This window comes from Colletotrichum chrysophilum (assembly GCF_026319265.1).
Source record: "Colletotrichum chrysophilum strain AFK26 chromosome Unknown scaffold_19, whole genome shotgun sequence".
NCBI classification, from domain to species: domain Eukaryota; kingdom Fungi; phylum Ascomycota; class Sordariomycetes; order Glomerellales; family Glomerellaceae; genus Colletotrichum; species Colletotrichum chrysophilum.
In genome coordinates, this window is record NW_026517306.1 from 280285 (window position 1) to 301581 (window position 21297).

Genomic DNA, 21297 nt, shown 5'->3' on the forward strand with positions numbered 1-21297 from the left:
GTTAACGGAAGACCTGTGGTTGGTTGAAGAGTTGTTTGTTGATCGGCCAAGGCGTTGGATGAGGGGAGTCGTTGGCAAGTTGGCATGCTCAACTCATGCAGGCCCTGAATCGGCGGCTGCTTCCTGTTCGACGACCTTGCGTGGAAACCGCATGCCGGATGGGCACGGTTGCAGAGAGAAACCCATGCGCAGCTGAGGCCGTTGATGGGTCTGGCCGCGCGGGTTCGTAAATTTTCTTGATCTCGGTTGTGATATTTGATCCAATACTGCCAGTCTTGGGTTCATGTTACCACAGCATGCAACTCTGCTCAGCCGACTGGTCCACTGTCGTTTGTGTGTCGTCTCCTGGCATCATTTTCGATTTGTCGTCGTCGTTGGCACAGCCACGGATGCAACAAGCATCATGACGATGTGCCGGCATTGCGTTCGTTATGGATTAGATAGCCCTGAGAGAGTAATGTAGCTCATTCGGCTGCTTCCGCTAATACCCTGATTGCAAACCGGCAGCCACCTCAGTGACGATGATTCATGAAAATACTGTCACCACGTAGCACTGCCCAGACGACGATGTTGTTGAGAACCAGGCATTCCTCGATTCCGAAGCGTCAAAGATACCACAGCTGATTTCGCGATACTGCTGAGCCAGATGGAAGGAAAGGCCATGCCACAGGGTGCTCGGCGATCGGTCCCAATCGGGAATTCTGGAAAACTAAGGCAGTCAGGGAGGTTAACGAAGTCATAAGCCTCATGCACCTGCTGGAGACTGAGTCCTCCCCTTCTTTTGATGACGAATACGCCCATCCCTCAGAGACGACCTCTCCAGACTGCCCGTCGACTGAGCCTTGCGTACAAAGTACAACCACATGCTCTGCAACTGTCAAACTTCAAACGAACCAACTCTCGCAACACGCACACGCAAGCCGTATCCAAAAGACCCCCCAGCGCGATGTCATGGCCGGCCGTGCCCTTCGTCCTCACCACGCACGCCCTAGCGCAGCTACCGGTCCTTGGCATCATAATGTACACACAAGGACGAAAAGACGGGACAAATGACTAGCGGCGCCGAGGTGATGGGAGTCCCGGGGCCGAGGCAGTGCCTTGCGTGGGTCCGAGTGTCAGCAAGTTGCATGCGTCCGGGTGCGATTTTGCCTTCGCGGGGGCCCGGGACCCCGTTTGATTCCGCCGATCGGCCGGGGGGCCAACAACGATGACCAGCCCGGTATGTCCGAGACCCTTCAACATCGCGTGGGTTGGGAGACGAGGCGCAGCTGTGTGTCCCGTTTCCGATATCATGTATCAATCGGCCCTACCAAGTCGTGTTCAGTGAATCACAATCCGCTACCGCCCCGCTAGTGGAAGAGAAGAGATAAGTTTTCAACGTTTTTTTCTTGATTTGTAAAAGTAGCTCAAGAACTCTGAACATGTCGCTTATGGCAAAAGAACCCCAATTATCCATCATGGGCTAAGGAGGGAGGTCTCTCCTCTTTGTATCCTCCTCTCCTCGTGGTATCGAATGTCTTCTTCTTTCCCCCCTCTTCATCCCTTCGCTACGATGGTTTTACTTCTTTCTCTTCTCCTCGTGGACAATGGTGATGATCTTGTTAACGATTGATGGGTCGGACAGCTGTCTCAACGTTAGCCTTCTGGTGCGCGTCACTGAGAATCGAGGGAGACATACTGTCGTCACGTCACCAAGCTGGTCCTCCTCGCCAGCCAGAATCTTGCGCAGGATTCTGCGCATGATCTTGCCGGAACGGGTCTTGGGCAGGTCGGGCACAATGTGCACGGCCTTGGGAGCCGCGAAGGGACCGATGCTCTTGCGCACCTGCATGATGAACTCCTTGCGGAGCGCATCCGTGGCCTCGTTGCCGTCCTTGAGGGCGACGAAGGCGTTGACAGCCTGACCGGTGAGCTCGTCGGCAACACCAACGACGGCGGCTTCGGCAATGGAGTGGTGCTCAATGAGCGCGGCCTCGATCTCGGCAGTCGACAAACGGTGACCCGAGACGTTGACAACGTCGTCGACACGTCCGCGGATCCAGTAGAAGCCCTCGTGGTCACGGCCGGCACCGTCTCCGGTGAACTTGATTCAATGTCAGTGTTAGTTTGCGGTGTAGAGGCAGTGATACTCACGTAGTAGCCCTTGTAGACGTTGAGGTAGGTGTCCATGTAGCGCCTGTGAGCACCCCAGACGGTGCGGGCCATCGAAGGCCAGGCCTGCTTGAAGGCAAGGACACCCTCCACGTCGTTGCCGTGGATCTCCTCGCCGGAAACAGGGTCGATAATGGCAGGCTCGATGCCGAAGAATGGCAGAGATGCGCTACCAGGCTTGGTGGGTGTGACGCCAGCCAGGGGAGTGATGACGTTGGATCCAGTCTCGGTCTGCCAGTATGTCTGCGAGAAAGGTCAGTTTGGTGCATAACGTATACCGAGACGTGTTTTCACTTACGTCGACAATGTGAGCCTCCTCCTTGCCAACGACCTCAAAGTACCACTTCCAAACCTCGGCGGCAATGGGCTCGCCGACGGAGCCCAAGACACGAAGGTGCTTCATGTTACCCTTGACATGTTGGTCACCGGCGCGCTTCAGCAGACGCAGAGCGGTAGGAGCAACGTAGAACTGGGTGATGCGGTGCTCGGCGATGATATCCCAATATCTTGAGAAGTTGGGATAGGCAGGAGTACCCTCGAAGACGACGGTGGTAACACCAAGCAGCAGAGGCGCGTAGACGACATAGGTGTGGCCGGTAATCCATCCGACATCACCACCACAGAAGTAGCGGTCACCCTCGTGGATGTCGAAGACGTACTTGCCGGTTGCGGCGGCGCCGACGAGGTACCCGCCGGTGGTGTGCAAAACACCCTTAGGCTTGCCGGTAGAACCGGAAGTGTAGAGGAGGAAGAGGGGGTCCTCAGAGTTCATGCGCTCGGGAGGGAAGTAGGCAGGCCACTTCTCGACCTCCTCGTGCCACCACCAATCACGGCCCTTGGTCATGGGCACATCGGCGCCGGTACGCTTGTAGACAAGGACGTGAGAGACATCAGGGCACTGCTTGAGAGCATCGTCGACGATCTTCTTGGTGCCAATCAACTTGCCGCCACGCTTGCCCTCGTCGGTGGTGATGACGACCTTGGAGTTGCCGTCAATGACACGATCGCGGAGGGAGTCGGCAGAGAAACCGGCAAAGACGACGGAGTGGACAGCGCCGATACGGACGCAAGCGAGGAGGGCAATCAGGGCCTCGGGAATCATGGGCAGGTAGATGGCAACGGTGTCGCCCTTGCGCACACCCATCTGCTTCAGGACCCAGGCGGTCCTCGAGACCTCTCTAAGGAGCTCGCCGTAGGTGACATTGCGGCCATCGCCGGGCTCGTCGGCCTCGTAGATGATAGCCACGCGGTCGGGATCGGCGAAGGCGTGGCGGTCGACACAGTTGTAAGAAGCGTTGAGCTGGCCCTCAACGAACCAGGCGCTGTCACCTCCCTCGAGAGAGCCGGAATAGACGGTCTGGAAGTCGCTGAACCAGGTCAGGAGCTCGCGAGCCTTGGTGCCCCAGAAGGCCTTGGGGTCGGTGATGGATTCCTTGTACAACTTCTGGTAATCTTCGAGACCTGTGCGAAGGAGGGGCAGAGAGAGCTCCGGTTAGCCAATGAAGAGGCATGGATTTGGGGTAAAGAGGGGAATGACTTACTGCTCAAGTGGGGCTGGCTGGGGTGCTCTGCGGGAAGGCACAGGTAAGTCAGCGAAGTGTCCAATCAGACGAGCCCAAGAGCTTCCAGAGCGCTGAAAGCCCCTCTCTTTTGCCCCTCCCCTTGCGCACAGTCTCCAGTGCCCCTCACGCGACTTTTGGCCGCCAACAGGCCATGGGACGGGATTATGGGTGGGTTTGGGTCTGCAACACGGCGGCGCACTTACTGTCAAGCATCTTCTGGGGAGGATCTGTTGGGAAGCAGTTAGCCATGGTTGTTCCCAACGGAAGAAAAGGAACGACTGCGCGAGAGAGACAGGCAGGCAGAGCTTTGCGTCGAGTGTACAAGCTAATGCACGTTGCGGTGATGGTGGTGTGGTGTTGCTGTCGCTACCGCGCTCTCTACTGGTGCTGCTACTACTGCCGCTGCCGGACGCAGAAGAAGGAAATTGGGGAATGTTCGGGCTTACGGAAGGTATCAACAAGGTGGGCCTCAGCGACCACAGGGGCCTTTTGTTGCTCTGTTGATGCGGCCATGGTGGCGGGGTTATGTGTGCGTTTATGAAGGATGCGGGCTACTTTGTGCAGGATTGCAGCTTGTGGTTTGGTGGTGGTGAGGCAGGTCGAGAGACGCTGGAGCTGCTAAGACCGCGAATCGTTCGACGTGGTCTGTCTTTTCGACGTCGTCGGGAGACAAGCGGGCGCTTTCGGTGCAGCTACGGTGACAAGCGAGGCTGGCAGTATGGCAACTGGCGCAACTCTCCACACACGACGGGCCTTGCTTCTCGATAGCGAGGTTTCGGGTCGCGTGGTTCCTGGGCTGATGGCGGTCCGGGTTTGCTGCAGAGCGGGTAGCGGCAGCAGCAAGTTCGCGATTCCAATGGGGCAACTTCAGGCAAAGTGGATGCTGAAGCTGTCACTGTAGAAGAAGCTGGAGGAGGGAGGGCTGGTGATGGATGTAGGAGAAAGTGAAGAGGCAAGAAGAGGGAGAAAGTGAGGATGGGAAGAAGAGGGAGACGTAGTAATTAAGAAGATCGATTCCTTTAGTGGCCGGGCTGCGAATTGGACGGGGGACAGGATTGCTTTTAATGGGCGAATGGGGACTTGTCCTGAACGCCGCCAACTGAGCTGGAAGGTGGACTCCAGCTCGAGCCGGAGACACTGCGCTCGGTACGGTGCACCGGTTGAGCTGCTTGCTCCATTGGAGACAGGCCAGACGGCCCAACACTAGGCTACCTTACCCAGCCTAGGAATGGCCCTGGAAGACAAAGACCGAGATCGCTTACTTGTCTACGGACCCTCTCTCCATCAGAACGGATACCCATCTCCATCCATTATTCCATGGCAACGCCTTCTTCATTCACTGCCTAAGGTGACGGAGAAGGTGACTTTACACAAAAGACGCCTCACTCACCGTCACTCGACTTGGTCATTCTCTAGCCACCTTACCTATGGTACCAGGAATCTATTTCCAGCTCCCAATCTTGGAGTGAAATCACGCAGAGGCCCAGCCTGGCAGGGAGCCCCATTCTCGGTACGGGACCACGGTACAGTACAGCCCGATGATGCTAGAGTCGATGGAGAAAAGGGACAAGGCGCGCGGAAAGGGGACCTCCATCAGCCCTCCCGCGGCCGCCCATTGGTGAATGGCTTGCCACGGCTCCGCAATCCCATTCGCATCTCGCTGGTAGGTATTACGGCGGCGGCGCGTTACCGCTTGGCCGGGGTTCATGCATCCAGACGTTTTTCCTTTGCCCCGAACCGCCTGCGAACGCTGCAACCCCTCGCATCCAAACCAGCCTACCACGACCGATGCAGATACGCAACAGCACTACTCTGCAGTAGCGTCTGAAAGCTGCTTGTCCTGCGAGACGTATCTACTTACCTGCCGTCCGCGCCTGGGTGCTCCTGGGCCGGCCGGTTGGTCCTAACCTGGGGGCGGGGCATTTCAGAAACGGTCATCCATACATGAGTGATAATAACTGGACCTCCGCGAACCCGTGTTGAGCGGCGCCAGGGAGCCTTCTCGTTAAGCCCAAAGTGCTTGGCTAGTCCAGACGAATCAACCCTCGTCTGAAAGCAATGATTCCTGTCGTGACCTTGGCTGGTGCTGCCCCGTCGACCGGCCGAGAAAAACACAGCCGACCGGCGCCCCTTCTCGTGATCGATCGTTGCCTGTTCTTGGGGTGACGGTGACGAAGACCAAGAGCACACCCATCGGTTTTTTTATGGAGGTGTAGAAGCGGCGGTACATGCGTTCTCACACCATTGGCGTCAGGGCGCCTGTCCTTAAACGGGGGTATCGCATGTCAATCACCTTGCTGCGAGGCATGGCCGATGGGCGACAGGTGCTGGCCTGCTGTATCTAGCCCAAGTGGACCGCCCAAATTTCACATTTTAAAATATCTCCTTGTCGCCCTATGAGCATTTTGCCAGCAAATGGCCGATCATGGGCAAAGGGGGAGCAGCATTCGAGGTGGAGCTTAATGGTTCGTGACGACGTTCCACTCATGTGGTTTGCTCCTTGCTCGTTCATTCTTTTCTCTCGGTGTGGCCTGGCATGTCTCTAGTGTAAGAACCAAAATCACCGAGAAGACGCCAGTGACACATCATCTTCAAAAGGATAAGTGGCGCCTGTCACCAGATGTGTGCCTCCGGGACCATGTCGTGCTGCTCTAGACTGAAGACGACCAAGAGGTCGAATTTGTCACCGTAGAACCGCTGAGCTTCGTCTACGTTGCGAATTGAAGCACAGTGCTGTCGGTGCGTGTCGTCAAGCTCAGTTTGCCCCTCATACGCCCAGAGAGTTCCCCGCACTCTCCCCCAGCAGCATCGAGTTGGTGCGCCTCCAAAAGTTTCTGGGCTGACCGAATGGCGCCGCTCTTGAAGCCGGCGTGCGGCTGCTGGCCAGTGAGTTTTGCGCCAGCGCAGGCGGATGCTTGCTGATCGCGACGCGCTACCAACGACTGCCGTCCGCGACAGCCCCCGTGATTGGATTGACTCCAACAATGACATCGATATGATTGCAGGCTCCGTCTTGGCTTCCCACATCTCTGGTGATGTCGATATCTCGCCTGCAATGCCAGTTGCTCAGCCGACCCAAAGTCGAATTCTACCCGTTGACAGATCCGACTTTGCGAGCAGCCGCCGAGAAGAAGAAACGACGCGCAGAAAGTCGGCCAGAATCCCCGCTGAAAATCATGGCTGCTTCGGGTCTGGTGTTGGGTCGGGATTCAACAAGTCTCGCAGATTCTGGGGTCGACACCCACATCTGCAATCGCAATTTGCAAACGCGTTACTCCCTGCAGATTGTGGGTTCGAGCCTTGGGCTTGTCGATGGTGCGGAAGAGAAAAGTGTCCCCGAACCCACTGTGATGACTGAGTGCTGATATGCGATGTGCGTCTGCGGTATCCAACCAGTTTTGCGGCCAGCAGTGCCTCCGACGTCGGCCATGGTCCACCGAATAACCTATATTGAGTCGCAGCACAGTAGTCGTACCCACTTGGCGATAGCGAGTCTGTAGATGTATCGAATTAGGCAAGGCCGCTATCATGGCCGCCGACATTCAAGATGAGACGTCTGCTTGGTCGTCCACAGGGTGTTGTCGTGGGATTGTGGTGTCTGAAGGTGGTGTGTAACCACAAGACACTGGAGGGGCCATCCCGACCTTGGCCATGCGCAATGCGGAGAAAGACTCTCGGGAGCAGTGCGCCTCCATGTATGTGTGCGGTGTGGTTGGAGGGGTCGAACGGAAGTTCCGCCCGCCCCTCGTCCAGAAGGAAGGCGGTGGTTGTTTCTCAGCAGCGGATTCATCTCACCTCGGGTAATGATGCAGCCCGAAGCAGGTGGCTACCTATCGTCTTGTTCCTTCCCGCCATGTACCTTGAGAGGCTTGCAGCGACAGGAAGCCACTCCCTTCAGACGAAGATGCGCCGTCTCACGCCCGTCATTTTCTTACTTGAAGACGTGGTCGAACAAGATGGACCAACGCATTCCAAAACTTGTGCCAATACGTAGCGCCGGGCCCTCGCAGCCGATTCGATAGGAAGCCCGCGGCTAACCAGCAGCTCCTCTCTTCCTCCACGCTGCCCGCTTCCAACAACCAAACCTTCCATCCTTGCTCCTGTACCGCTGTACTTACCGCAGTACCCCGTGCCCCCGGACTTCCCGCATTTTCCCCCAGACTCCCGCCCACGAGGGGTATTGGAGAACATGACCTGGCACACCTGGGATCCTGGGGGGCCGCTGCTGCCCTCGCCTCTGATGCGCTGCGCTGCGCTGTTTTAGGCTGCCATTCCAGAAGGCCGGGTCCCTTGCCCTCCACCTCCTTGTCCCTGTGTCAGTCTTGACTGCTCCCTTAGCCTCCCCTGCCATCCGGGTCAGTCCACATGCCGCCATCTCATAGGATGGACGAATGGAAGTTGGACTTGGCACAACCGACGACATATCCGCGGGGTGGTTGGCCATCCTCGCCCGTCGCCGCATCTGAATTGCTTGGCCCCAGTCCCGCTGGTTTTCTGTGGGTAGCTCGGACGAAGAAACACTTTCTCCCAATACGGAGAAATCACATAGAATTCTGGGGCCCAGCTGCTTGGTGTACGGATTCCGGGGCTCTCTTGGAGAAGCGGCATTTGTCTCGAATAGGTCATTTGGGAAAAACCACCGTCGATTCCGAACATCGTACGGTCCGTTGCCAGTGTCTCCGCCGACATGTGGGAATCCCAATTTGTTGGGAGGCTCTCGAGATGACAGAGTGTTGAGTATGGGAAGGCAGCCGTCTTACCCGCCGCGCCGTGGCCATGCAATCGTTTGTTAGCACTGCATCCTGCAGGGTGAGGCATACATCCACACGCATACTCGCCTGTCTCGAATAGGCAACTGCGAGACTCGAGTCGACCTGCACCGTCAAGGGTCTGGACCACCAGCATGCGATGATTGACCCTGGTCAAAACGCCTTTAACCGAACGGCTTTGCTGATCCAATTGCTCTTGATTGATTACTTCGCTTTGCGATCCTCAGATTCCCTATCAATGACCGATGCTGCGTGACTACTTTTCGCAAACTTAAGGGTAAATGAGCCTCTGTTCAAGAACCAGAGGTTTTGTCCGTTGATAAGTTCGGCAGTATCCAACTTCTGATCGTCGAAACAGACTGACCTGTTATCGACTACTAACCTGGAAGAACCAAGCGGTGTGCCGAGTAGAAAGAGTCTTCTACTATTCCGCCGTTTGTCCCTGACATCATATTCAATGGCGTAGCGTGCGCAATACGCTCGAGTAGCAGAAAGCAATTGCAGGACCGTACCTCCTGATTGGACGTTTACGTTTCGCATATCGTGGGAGAAGCTCTTGGGCAATGTGGTTTGTTGCTATCAGAAATTCTCTGGCACCTATCCCAGCTCTTGGTAAGTGTCGCCAAATTGGCGGTCATAAGGTGCCATTTGACGAAACGCCAGCGGAAGAAAAAGCGCCATATCGTAGGTAGAACAAAGCTGTGAGAATAGTTTTGTTGGCAGGTATTCATCCCCGAAGCGATATAGTGTATTTTGTCTCTTTCCACCTATATTACTGCTGCTTCCAGCACATGCCACCCAATAAACCCTGAACGCCCCCATTTAGACATCTCCCTGCTTACAGATCCATGCTCATCAAGTACATTTCCATGATTCTCATGAACTTCGCCACAAAGGCCTCCAAGTGGAAGATGACCTTGGTGCCCATCCTGATTCTGTGCTCGTAGAACGCTGACCACTTGATCACCTCGGCCTTGAGGGCATCGTCAATTAGAGGGATAAGCTTAAAGGTGAGGGTCTTGAGAATAGTCGTTGGCGGTATGCAATGCGTAAGGAGGTCGTACAGCTTCGCCCGCACCTGAAGGATCCGGGCCGGGGTGTGCTCTTCGACGATTTCCCTCGCAATCTGGCTGATGAGCGCCTCCCAATCTGGAGGCGGGATCGGTGTGCTGTCCGTCACTTTCTCGCTGTGATGGGTCAGCTTTGATGCATCCCGGGATGACAAGATGACGTACTTCTGGGCATGAACTGCCTCGTACATAAGAAGAGCTCGTCTCAGATTTCTGCCACTCTCCTGTGCTATCCTCATGTGCAAGCCCTTGACCATGGGCCAGTTCTCCTTCTTTGCCGATACGGCCAGGACTTCGCAGATCTCCTCGTGACTGGGGGCAGCAACTCTGACCAGCAGCGTTCTCGATCGAATAGGGGCGATGATGTTGGCCGTCGAGTTGGCAAGGAGGATCAATCGCAGGTTCGGAGAGTACTTCTCCATCGTCCGACGCAGAGCCGCCTGCGCATCTCTTGTCAGGTGGTCCGCCTCATTGATCACCACAACCTTGAATCTCTGCTTTGCCGACTGGTCGACCTGTTGTGTCTGCGCCACCTCTTTCAGAAGGTCCTGAACCACGACTCTGTCATAGTTGCCGACGTCGGAAGGTGTGATTTCGAGATGGTAGTTGGAGGCGACAATGTTGAACTCGAGCTTGCGGTTGCTCGACGTCTGGAACACTCGTGCGTCGATCTTGATCTTCTCTACGCCTGGTCCATACAACTCCTTCAGCGTGGCGACGATGCGCGTCTTCTTGCCCGCGCCCGAAGGACCGTATACCAGAAGGTGGGGGAAATCACCGCTTTGCGCCTGCATTTGGTGAGTTGCTGCCTATGACAGCTTGAAATTGAAGACCTACCAACGAACCAAGCCTATCTGACAGTTCCTGGTGGTATGTCAGGGCATCCAGTGACCGAGGTCTGTGTTTGTCGACGATGAGCGCCATTGCGGTTGTTTGGTTGTTTTGTCGCTGGTTCTGTGTTGTTGGACTTTGGCCTGTTCAGTCGTGGACTTTTTGGCGATCGACTGGGATGGAAGACGCGTTGAGAGCCAAAGTCGCGTTAAGTGGGAAATGCGTTCAAGTGTGGCTGGTGGATAAGGCCCGTGCTCCCTCCCGCAGCTGCATGTGCCACAATGATGCCCCCTCTACTGTGCGGCTCCATATCACTTATTGCACATGGACTTAAGGCGCCTCTCCAATTCAACTTTCAACGCTTTTTGGGCCGATTCTATACTTGTTTGGATCGAGGCATATTTCATTTCATTTTTCCGTAGCTTCAGTGCTTTGGTAGTCATTGCACGTGGAAAGCTTATAGTACAACCATTCCTATCCTGATATTGCTCCTAATTCCAGGGGATGGGTTATATGATACAGGCTTCGCTTATACTTGATCTCAATCAGAAGGCGAGCCGGCAGAAGGAGCACTCGTAGGTTTGGTGGGCGCCTCTGCAATCAAGTCCGCTGGCGCAATCTGCTTTCTCGGCCTCTTCAACTCCTCCAACGTAACACCGTCAAGCTTCGTAATTCCAACCACGGGGGCCTCTCCCTTGTGAACGAATTCCCATTGTCCTGATCTTGAGTTAGTCCTGGTGGTCTTCATAAGGGCGATCTATACTTACCAGGCAGCTTGTTACCGGCCAGGCGGAAGGCATCCTTCGCGACAGCCTCGTGAAGCATTCCCTTGATTTCAAAAACAATCTGGTTTACTGCAACACGCGCAGCCCAGTGATCGAAAGAACCCTTACCCTTACCCATACGCATCTAGCATCACAAATCAGCATGGGTACTTGCCATACGCTCTATCACCCCTCACCTCGTTACCGGAGACGTAGACTCCAACGTTACAGCATATCCTCTTGTACAGACGGTACTTCTGACCACGCAACCTCATCTTGATGGTGTCCTCGGCGTTCTTTAATTGCTTCGCGCTGATTCTTCGGTGGTGGTCCTTCATGCGAAGGCCATAATCGCCCCAGATGACAGTCGTGCCTTTGGTCGATCCTCCGGTTGCCACACGAGGCCGTCCCTTCATCATCTTCTTCGTTCGGTCGATCGAGGGTTCGAGCCAGTTGCCTTGCTGAGCAGTTGTCGACGAGAATGGGCGGGCCTCGCGGAGGATCTGTGATGCGACCAGTGGCTTGGTCAATTGGGGTCGGATGGCAGCGTCAAAGGGGTTGATTGATGGCGCCGCAGAGATTCTGAGGCCTTGAAAGGCGCTGAGAAGCGCCGAGGGAGCGTTGGGCCTCATGTTTGCGACTTGCCGATTGATGAGGTTGACGATAGTATCTCCAAAAAAATCCCCAGCTTTGCAGCACGAGGTGTGGCTGAGGTGGCCTGAAAATTTGGGCGCTCGTTTTTTCCTGAGGCTTGGAGCTCCTGCTTCAGCCACACCCCACTCTCGTGCTTTAATGGAAAGAGCGACCGGGGGTCACGGACCTCGCGTCACTTTCGCGTAGGAAATCCATTACGAGCACGCTTCCTCGGACGCCAGGCACGAACGAAGCAATTGGCATCGGCCGTTCACCAACATCACACGTCCCTTAGGCAACAGCACCACAACGAGCCTTTTCAAACTTCGGACAAACCTCATTGCAGTCAAACCGTCACAGGCTTCTAGGTTACTGCAGCACCAATTCACAATGCCTGCTGACATCCGGTCCTTCTTTGGGCCAAAGGGTGGTGCACCTCCCAAGCCCGCACCGAAGAAGGCCGAGGAGCCGCCCAAGAGTCGAAGGGGCAGAAAGGTCGTGGAAGACAGCGACGATGAGGAAGCACCTGCTCCCGCACCGTAAGACATGCGAAGTCTGTTTTTAAATCGTCATTTTACTAAATGTACAACAGAAAGCCTGCGGCCAAGGCCGCCGACAAAAAGAAGATCAAGTACGATAACCAAGCATCCAGTCCTGCCCACTCTGGCTAACCGATCTTTCAGGAGCGAGGCTGTGAAGGGAACAGAGACAACCGCTAGCGATTACTTCTCATCATCAAAGACCTCGAAACCAGCGCCCTCGCCGAAGACAGACCGAATAACCAAGGTGAAGACCGAGGTGGAGATCCGTACAAGCCCACGCAACAAGAAGGTCGCAGCCAGACCAACCGAAGAGCCTGCCAAAAACGGAACAACAGCTTCAAAGAAGCGTACGACCACGGCTTTCAAGAAGTACGACTCGGACGACAACGCCGATGCCTATGTTGACGAGGGTGACAATGACGATGATGGCGATATCTTCGCGGCGGATATCAAGGGACGGAACAAGCGAAAGAACGACGACTACGCGGAGGACGATAGTGACGAGGAGGTGCTACCGAAACCCAAGCGCGTGGCCTCTCGGAGTGCTGCGGCTGCGGCTCCCACCAAGGCAGCAGCTGGCACAAAGAGGCGCAAGACCCCCGAGGAGGAATCTGAGGACTCTGAGGAAGAGCAACCTCCGCAAAAGAAGAAGGCACCCGCGAAGCCTCGTGCTCCTAGAGCCAAGAAAGCCGATGTCCCCGAGGACGCCACCTATCAGTCGATTCTGGACGACATTCCTACCGTCCGCCCTCCCACACCTCCCCCGCAAGACCCCAACGCGAAGTTTGACTGGCGTAAGTCAGCTGCTGGAGGTGGCAACAGCAGTGCTGCACCCCCGAATGCTGGAGCTGCAGAGCTTCCCGAGGGTGAAGATGAGTGTCTTTCAGGCTTGACTTTTGTCTTTACTGGAGTGCTGCAAACGATCGGCCGCGAAGAAGGACAGGCTCTGGTCAAGAAGTACGGCGGCAAAGTTACAGGATCACCAAGCAGCAAGACGAGTTACGTTGTGCTAGGCGACGACGCAGGCCCAAGCAAGTTGAGAAAGATCAAGGATCTCGGCATCAAGACGATCAATGAGGAGGGTCTGTTCGAGCTTATTCGACGTCTCCCAGCATACGGTGGCAGTGGTAAAGGCGCTGAGAAGGCACGCGAGAAGAAGAAGCAGGAAGAGGAAAACATCAAGAATCAGGCTCTGGAAATGGAACGAGAAGAGAAAGCTAGGAAGGCCGCAGCTGAGAAGGCTGCGAAACAGGCAGCTGCAGCTCGTGGCACAACCACCGCGACAGCTCCGGCGGCTGCTCCAGTGCAGCTCTGGACTTCCAAATACGCGCCAAGTCAACTTAACCACATCTGTGGCAACAAGTCCCAGGTCGAGAAAATCCAAGCCTGGCTCAGAAATTGGCAAAAGTCAAGGAAATACGACTTCCAGAAGCGTGGTGCAGACGGCATGGGCGGCACCCGTGCCATCATCATCTCCGGCCCCCCTGGTATCGGCAAGACGACTGCTGCCCACCTGGCTGCAAAACTTGAGGGTTTCGACGTAATTGAGAGTAACGCCAGTGACACGCGCAGCAAGAAGCTTGTCGAGAATGGCGTGAGTGAAATCATGAACAACACTTCGCTCCTTGGTTACTTTGCCGGAGACGGCAAAAAGGTCGATGGGGTCAAGAAGAACATCGTGTTGATCATGGATGAGGTTGACGGAATGTCTGCCGGCGACCGAGGTGGTGTTGGAGCTCTCGCGAAGTTCTGCAAGAAGACCGAGGTGCCCCTCATTCTCATCTGCAACGAGCGCAAGCTGCCGAAGATGAAGCCCTTCGACTTCGTCACCACGGATGTCCCGTTCCGACGCCCAACGGTGGAGCAAGTTCGGTCTCGTATCATGACCATTTGCCATCGTGAAGGGTTGAAACTGCCCGTGCCGGTGGTGGACGCCCTGATTGAAGGCAGCAATAAGGATATTCGACAGATTATCAACATGATATCGACAGCCAAGCTCGACCAAGCAAACATGAACTACGATCAAAGCAAGGCGATGACGAAGGCTTGGGAGAAGCACGTCATTCTGAAGCCATGGGATATCTGCCAGAAGATGCTTGGGGGTGGATTATTCGCTCCCGCCAGCAAGACCACCCTCAACGAGAAGATTGAGCTCTATTTCAACGATCATGAGTTCAGTTATCTCATGATCCAGGAGAATTACCTCAAAAGCAAGCCGATGGCGCTCAACCACAAGGGCTACAACAAGAGAGAGGAGAATCTCAAGTACCTCGAACTCGTGGATCAGGCTGCTGAGAGCATCAGTGATGGTGACTTGGTCGATCGTATGATTCATGGACCGCAGCAACAGTGGAGTCTCATGCCTACCCACGCAATTTTCAGCACTGTCCGTCCCGCAAGCTACATCGCTGGCCAGCTTATGGGCTCCAGCTTCACTTCTTGGCTCGGCAATAACAGCAAGACCGGCAAGCTGAGCCGTTACATCCGTGAGATTCACTCTCATATGCGACTCAGATCATCAGGCGATGCCCATGAGATTCGTCAGCAGTACTTGCCCGTCCTATGGGACCAGCTCATCCGTCGCTTGTCTGTCGAGGGCAAGGACTGCGTGGAAGAGATTATCCAACTAATGGACAGCTACTACTTGACGCGAGACGACTTTGACGCCATTCAAGAATTGGGCGTTGGACCCCAGGCCGAGGGTCGTGCTGAAATCGAGTCAAAGACGAAGGCCGCATTCACTCGAACGTAAGAAACGCTCCAATAAACCCCCTGACATATCAATGTTCTAACTTATCACAGATATAACGCCATGTCGCATCCCATTCCATTCATGAAGTCTAGCAACGTGATGGCTCCCAAGGCTGCTAAAGTGGCCCCGGACCTGGAGGAGGCCATCGAGGAAGAGGACGATGCCGCTGTTGCTGAACCTGCTGAGCCTGCTGAAGAGGATGAGCTTGATCTGAAGGGAGATAAATACATCAAGCAGCCCAAGCCCAAGGCTAAGAGAGCCACCAAGAAGGCCAAAGCAGAGGAGGACGAAGATGATGATGCGGATGCCAAGCCTAAGAGAGGACGTCCCAAGGCCAATACTACAGCAGCAAAGGGCAAGGGCAAGAAATAATGACTGGTAGTGTGAGGTTGCCGTTTTGGCCTTTGTAATTATTATGAACAGGCGTTGCTCTCACCGAGGGGACAGATGCACTTTAGGGCGTGCGGGATTAGTGGAGGACGCGGCTCCTGAGCTCTATGTTGTTAGATATTGTATTGTTCTTGTACAAAGGGCTGTTAATGCGCTATACGTACTCAACTGACCCATCCTTCTTGGGGTCTTTGAAAGGCAAAATTATCACAATTCGATTTTGCACCCTTTGACCGTGCGATCTGACCAGCTGTAAAGTAAGCCAGGCAGTTTCTGCTTGTGCCTGACAGAAAAATGTTCTTCGCCTCCTTCCTTAAAAACTCCCATCTCCCATGGGAGCTACCTTCCTGAAAAGCCATGGAGCTTAAATCGCTCTGAGATCCCAACTCCGTCAGGTCTATTGGATGTGGGCAAGCTTTTTAGAAATCCAGAGCGCGACTTCCCTCAGGGGTCTGGTGAGTCTCTCGAAAGGGATTTCACCTAATCATTGCTCACTTGTCACCTCTAGGTGAAATCTTCTGCTTTGTCGCTCACGATGCCCTCGGCCACACTGTCCACCATAACAAAGGACACAAAAATGGGCAAGCGCAAGACGTGGCCCATGAAAACTGTTGGAGGAATTGCGGAGGTTTGCAAAGGTAATTTGACATCCTATTCACCACTACCTCTTCACTCTTGCTTTTCCCATGTCACTCTTTCCATTCCACTTGGACTGCTCGCTTCTACCACTCACTCAACTTTTTCTTCAATCATTACTGTCGAGATTTCTCTCCCTCCTTCCTTGCATCTTAAGGGTACTCTTTCATCCTATCGACTGCAGCGGATATCAGGACACCAACTTCCTCATTGGGGATACTGCGTCTTCGACGTATAGCTCGACCTTCAGCTGACATTTTCCGACGTCCCTCGTATAACAGTTCTCATCTCGAAGAGGAAACTGCCTCAAAAAGACCCCGAGAGGCTTACTCTTGAAAATCTGTCGGCACTATCCTCTGCACTTTCCAGACGAGGAGGGCCGGATCAGTACTCAATGGGCCGGCGAAGTAAGTGCTCAAATATCTCGCCTTTCCTCTACGATGGAACCCAATTGCATTTGAAAAATATCTAATGAGCTCTCATAAGCGATACCCGAGGCAGTGGTTGCCGTCCGCGCTCATAGTCCTCATCAGCTCTCGATGATCGAGGAGGCTTCCCGCGAATCGACCCCTATGATTGCGACCGGGGCCAATGCCGATGTTTCTGCCGATCACCTTCACAACTACCTTACCGAAGACATCACTTACGAGAAGTTCGACAGTTCTGACATTCTTGAAGAGTATGTGCACCAGAACACCGAATACCGCTTTGATGAGGGTGCTTCCAATGTCGGCCCCTTGGGCCTCGGGCATGGGGACCTAATACAGAACAACGCAGACACGGTTCTGTACGGTAACTGGGAACAGGACAACAACCTAGAAGATTTCGACCGCTGTTCCAGTATGTCTCAGAGCTTCGGCATGACTGTACGACGCTGACTGAAGCAGCTCCTGACACGGTGATTCATTACGACATGGACGAAATGGAAGCAGCTTGCCAAGCTCGGTCTTCGTCGCCGACTGCATCATGCCAACAGTCTACCGAAAAAGGTAAGATTGTTTGGAACATCTCTTAGTTATTCTCCCTTATTCCCATACAAACTGGCGCTTCCCTTATAATTACCCCTGCCTTGCATTCATCCCTGCGTTGCTCACCAACACATACGGTGTTTGCATTCACCATCATCCAGAATAGATGCTGATGCCGCTTAGGTTCAAGCACTCAGAATGCTAGCTTGAAGATGGGTAGCTCAACTAGAGCGAAGGATTGGTCGATGTTCCAGAGCAATCTGGTCGACTATGGCCCGGATGACCCCAGCCCGCGACTTCCAGGCTGCTCTGCCGGCCACCCCTACAATAAGACGTGGAAACTGACGGATTCAATGATGATGGCTTACAATGCCATGCGAGGCCCTCCGTTGCTCCCGGGAAACGATCCACTGCGCAATTGGATGGCCATCAAAGCGACCGAGTCCATGAACGAGTCCACGATGGGGTCCACAATGGCCGAGTCGTTTCAGACATCTCGAGAGACGGCAAGCCTGGGCACAAGGTCTGTGACGCAGACATCGCCGTCAAAGGATACAACTCAGACATCTGGACTGAGTTCTGGGGAGAAACGAGAGATGGAGGATTATGCCAAGTAAGCTCCCACGCTCAGAAGAGGACTTTCATTTAACCATCATACAGGATGCTGAAGGAGGCCAACATGGCTACAAAAGAGTATGCGCCTCCTGAGACGGATCGCAACCCAGCCTACGAAGTGCCCCGTCCCAGATATCTTCACGTCTCGCCCAGGTTCAACAGCTTCAAGTTTGAAGACTACATGCATCCCGAGGTTTCTATGCCTGGGTCGGCTTACAAGCAGCCATACGATACTAATCGTGACTTCGGTAAGAGTAACCTAACTTTTCTCGTGGTCACATTCTCATTTATGACAGCTGAGGAGTATGACATCTCGGATGACGAGGGTGACCCCGAATCGGGACGCGTTTCGCCGTGCACATTCCGTCTCCTATCTGAAGGCTGCTCTCGACGAGACCCTCAGACAAACCAAGTCTTCATGGCGGAGGATGTATGTGGCCCCTTATTACCCTCCCTGAAGCATTGACTGAATCTGTCCCAGGCTCAACGCATGCGCCCCGAGACGCCTCTTGAGGATAATGACAGACATCTCGTTGTCGACCGACTTACTCTCTCCTTTGAGCTCCAGAGAGACATCAACGATGGGGGTTGGATCACACCGTGCTACTCAGTAGAATCAGAGCCCTCCATCATCTTCAGTCCTCCAGGCAACTACCACTAGACTCCCTCGGACTGGACCTTTCTAACCTTGTCAGGCGTTACCCTCAAGCACAAGATGCGCAACTGGTGGTTTGGCCTCTTTGACCGTATGGACCCGATTGCTGCGCGCCGCTTCCGCAAAGTCCAGTTCCGCGAGGCCAACGACCCCGTAACGCCCCTCGAGACGATCTCAGCACGCTCGGTCGTCTCCTCAAGCACCTCCAGCGATGACGGTATCGGCAACTACAGGAAGTCCTACACCGACGCTGAGGTCCTCGAAGCGCTGCACTCACCCGCCAGTCGCCGCGTTGCCGGCGTCGCACCCCAGAACGCCCAGCTCATCATCTCGCAGCGCTGGCAGACGGTCACCCGATGGAAGAACCAAGATGCAGAGATGACGCGTGAGAACGACAACATGCGCGGCGCCATTGAGCGAGCCAAGATGGAGCTGCGAGAGATCCGGCTGGCGGTCGACCATATCGTGCAGAAGAAGGCCGCGGAGGACATGGCGATGCGGCAGCGCAATCACAGGCGGATCCTTCGCCAGGTTTCGGCACACCTGCACGAGTTGCGATACGAGATCCAGAGCAAGTTCGACGCTCTCAAGCATGCGCAGACCCAGAACCAGAGCATGAAGGCTGAGCTGGCGCTGCTTGAGTGGCAGATCAAGAATGAGTGCGCGAGGGCTGAAATGGCGAGCCCCGATGAGGTCCGCAAGGCGGTCTCGGAGCACTTTCGGGATAAGATGATCGCCCTTGAGCTTGCAGACTGCTTCTGACAGTGAAATTCACTGTCGCATCATTGATGCTTGGCCGGGGGTCCGCTTCACTCAATCTTGTTGACAGTGCAGACATGCATGGCCATAGGACACCAAGGTTCTCTCTGTTTCCTCGTCTTTCGGCCGACGAGATGGTTGGTGAAAGTCGAGAAACCAATCACTACCGGATGCATTCCCGAGGGTGAGCCGAGTATTAGGTATTGCCAAGCTGGGAATTATCAATCAGTGGGACCGTTGACTAACACGGCGCGGCAGGCTGAAAGCGGAATTGGCAATTGTTGACATGCCCATCCCTCCCGCTCTTTTTCTTGTTTGCTTTGCGCAATGTTTCGGCATAGGATATGCCCTAGTTTGAGTACGATACCCCAAGAGAGGTGAAGACTTCGACGTCGGAATTGCCAACTTTCCACCGAGGAATGTGTAGATAATCAAAGATGGAGAGTATATCACGGAAATGAATAGCCATTGAAGGTTGAATGTGATGTAGTGACAGGGAGATCAATGTCTCCAAGGCGGTAATTAAATTGTACCAGAGCTTTTGAGAAGAATCGTGAGACCCCGGAATCCCTATCCGAGGCCTATGTACACAACATATTCGGATTCTATCCTTTTTCTTTTCTTCCAGTGAGGGCCAACCCATTTTGGCCCCCAATCAGCCATGCAATAGTAACGTCATGAGAGGAGCATTATACACCGAACGGAACGCCCAGTTCGCTGTTCCGGGAATCGACACAGTATCGTAGAACATAATGGTACAAAGGGGGCTGCGGCCGCCGAAGCCTCCCAGCGGCAGGCCAGCCCCATGGAATCTTTTGGTTGGAAAGACCCCCGCACATCAGCAGGGGCCGAGTGCTGGAGATCGCGGACGAGTCAGACGGTTTAAGCGTTCTTGACGACGCCGACCTTGGCGGCGCGCAGCACACGACCGTTGAGCTTGAATCCCTTCTGCTGGACGTGGAAGACGGTGTTGTCCTCCTTGTCGTGCTGAGGTGCCATGAAGGTGGCGTCGTGCTCGTTGGGGTTGAACTTCTCGCCCTCGGGGTTGACGCGCTCGATGCCGTGCTTCTTGAGGGTGGACATGAGGATGTCGTCGGTCATCTTGAGACCCTCGTACAGGTTAACGAGGTCCTGGAGGTCGCCAGACTTCTCGGTGGCGTTGATCTTCTCCTGGGGCACCATGGAGAGCGCGCGGTCCAGGTTGTCGACGCTGTCGACAAGGTCCTTAGCGAACTTTTGGAGGGCGAAGTCGCGGGCCTGCTTGACCTCGCGCTGTGTGCGGTCCTGGAGGTTGCGGAAGTCGGCGATGGTGCGCAGGCACTTGTCCTGTTGAGCGTTGCTGTGTTAGCCACTTTTTTCTCGGAGAGCCGACATCGGTAGGAGGGGTTAATTGCGCATCGACGAACCTTCCAGTCAGCGGCCTCCTTCTCCTTGGCCTCGAGCTGCTTCTTCAACGGTGACTCGGCGTCCTCAGCCTTCTCACTCTCCTTGGGCGCCTCGGTCTCCTTGGTCTCCTTCTCCTTGGCGTCGCTGTACCATCTTGCGACGGCAGGCTGAGCGGCCCGTATCCTGAAAGCCGGGGAAGTCTGGAACTGGTTTTGGAAGACAGACTTGGGAGTCTGGGTGCGCATGCCGGAGCGCACAGCGCGGGAAGAGGTGGCGATAGCTTGTCTGAACATTTTGGCGTTTGTGGTTGTTGGAATTGGGGGGCGCAGGAGGTGGAAGATTTAGAGGGGAGGGTCGGGAGGCGATGCAGGGACTGTCGCGTGTGCTGAGGAGCTTTTAAGAGGGAATGAAATTTTATCGGAATGGCCCTCAGTGACGGATGGACTGCCGTTAGCCCACGGCCACTCGGGAAACTTTTGCGCCCAATCAAGTCCGGGGATGGAGCTCCATCTCGGGGCGGATGAACGGAGGGCCCGGCGGCGAGCTTTATCGATAAGAGTAATGCCAAGGCAAGGCCAGTGTGGTTTAGCACGCCAGGCACGACGCTGCACGGTTGCTGGACATTCCAATTGGGAGAGCGCGACTTCACCTCGCCTCCTGTCGCAAAAATATCCTTTCAGCCTTCCCCCACTGCCTAGCTATCGCCAACTCATCCTCGTACAACCCACCCACGTCGATACTCGGTCACAAAGGCGGCTTTATCAGAAACCCGCGCACTCGATCCCGGTGCTACTATTTGCTCTTGCGACGTTTC

General features: G+C 54.8%; 6 protein-coding genes across 6 annotated transcripts; 2 read left to right on the plus strand and 4 right to left on the minus strand.

Annotated features, from left to right (window-relative positions):
- Nucleotides 1-1558: 1558 nt before the first annotated feature.
- Nucleotides 1559-4226, minus strand: ACU5 (Acetyl-coenzyme A synthetase; the record flags this gene model as incomplete). The annotated part of the gene is made up of 6 exons (XM_053176350.1): nucleotides 1559-1624; nucleotides 1679-2083; nucleotides 2134-2394; nucleotides 2450-3612; nucleotides 3917-3940; nucleotides 4160-4226. The coding sequence occupies 6 exons, from the start codon at nucleotides 4224-4226 to the stop codon at nucleotides 1559-1561; spliced, it is 1986 nt and encodes a 661-aa protein (XP_053039699.1).
- Nucleotides 4227-9320: 5094 nt separating this feature from the next.
- On the minus strand, nucleotides 9321-10476 carry COL26b_003454 (uncharacterized protein; the record flags this gene model as incomplete). Its single annotated transcript, XM_053176351.1, has 3 exons — nucleotides 9321-9669; nucleotides 9718-10340; nucleotides 10390-10476. The coding sequence occupies 3 exons, from the start codon at nucleotides 10474-10476 to the stop codon at nucleotides 9321-9323; spliced, it is 1059 nt and encodes a 352-aa protein (XP_053039700.1).
- A 448-nt stretch (nucleotides 10477-10924) lies between these two features.
- Nucleotides 10925-11779, minus strand: COL26b_003455 (uncharacterized protein; the record flags this gene model as incomplete). The annotated part of the gene is made up of 3 exons (XM_053176352.1): nucleotides 10925-11100; nucleotides 11151-11292; nucleotides 11345-11779. 3 exons carry the CDS (start codon nucleotides 11777-11779, stop codon nucleotides 10925-10927), a joined length of 753 nt encoding a protein of 250 aa, XP_053039701.1.
- Nucleotides 11780-12170: 391 nt separating this feature from the next.
- COL26b_003456 (uncharacterized protein) lies at nucleotides 12171-15446 on the plus strand (the record flags this gene model as incomplete). Its single annotated transcript, XM_053176353.1, has 4 exons — nucleotides 12171-12319; nucleotides 12373-12411; nucleotides 12464-15070; nucleotides 15125-15446. 4 exons carry the CDS (start codon nucleotides 12171-12173, stop codon nucleotides 15444-15446), a joined length of 3117 nt encoding a protein of 1038 aa, XP_053039702.1.
- A 1193-nt stretch (nucleotides 15447-16639) lies between these two features.
- Nucleotides 16640-19100, plus strand: COL26b_003457 (uncharacterized protein; the record flags this gene model as incomplete). The annotated part of the gene is made up of 6 exons (XM_053176354.1): nucleotides 16640-16940; nucleotides 17252-17681; nucleotides 17729-17931; nucleotides 17980-18113; nucleotides 18165-18270; nucleotides 18379-19100. 6 exons carry the CDS (start codon nucleotides 16640-16642, stop codon nucleotides 19098-19100), a joined length of 1896 nt encoding a protein of 631 aa, XP_053039703.1.
- An 879-nt stretch (nucleotides 19101-19979) lies between these two features.
- Nucleotides 19980-20776, minus strand: COL26b_003458 (uncharacterized protein; the record flags this gene model as incomplete). Its single annotated transcript, XM_053176355.1, has 2 exons — nucleotides 19980-20423; nucleotides 20504-20776. The coding sequence occupies 2 exons, from the start codon at nucleotides 20774-20776 to the stop codon at nucleotides 19980-19982; spliced, it is 717 nt and encodes a 238-aa protein (XP_053039704.1).
- Nucleotides 20777-21297: the final 521 nt, after the last annotated feature.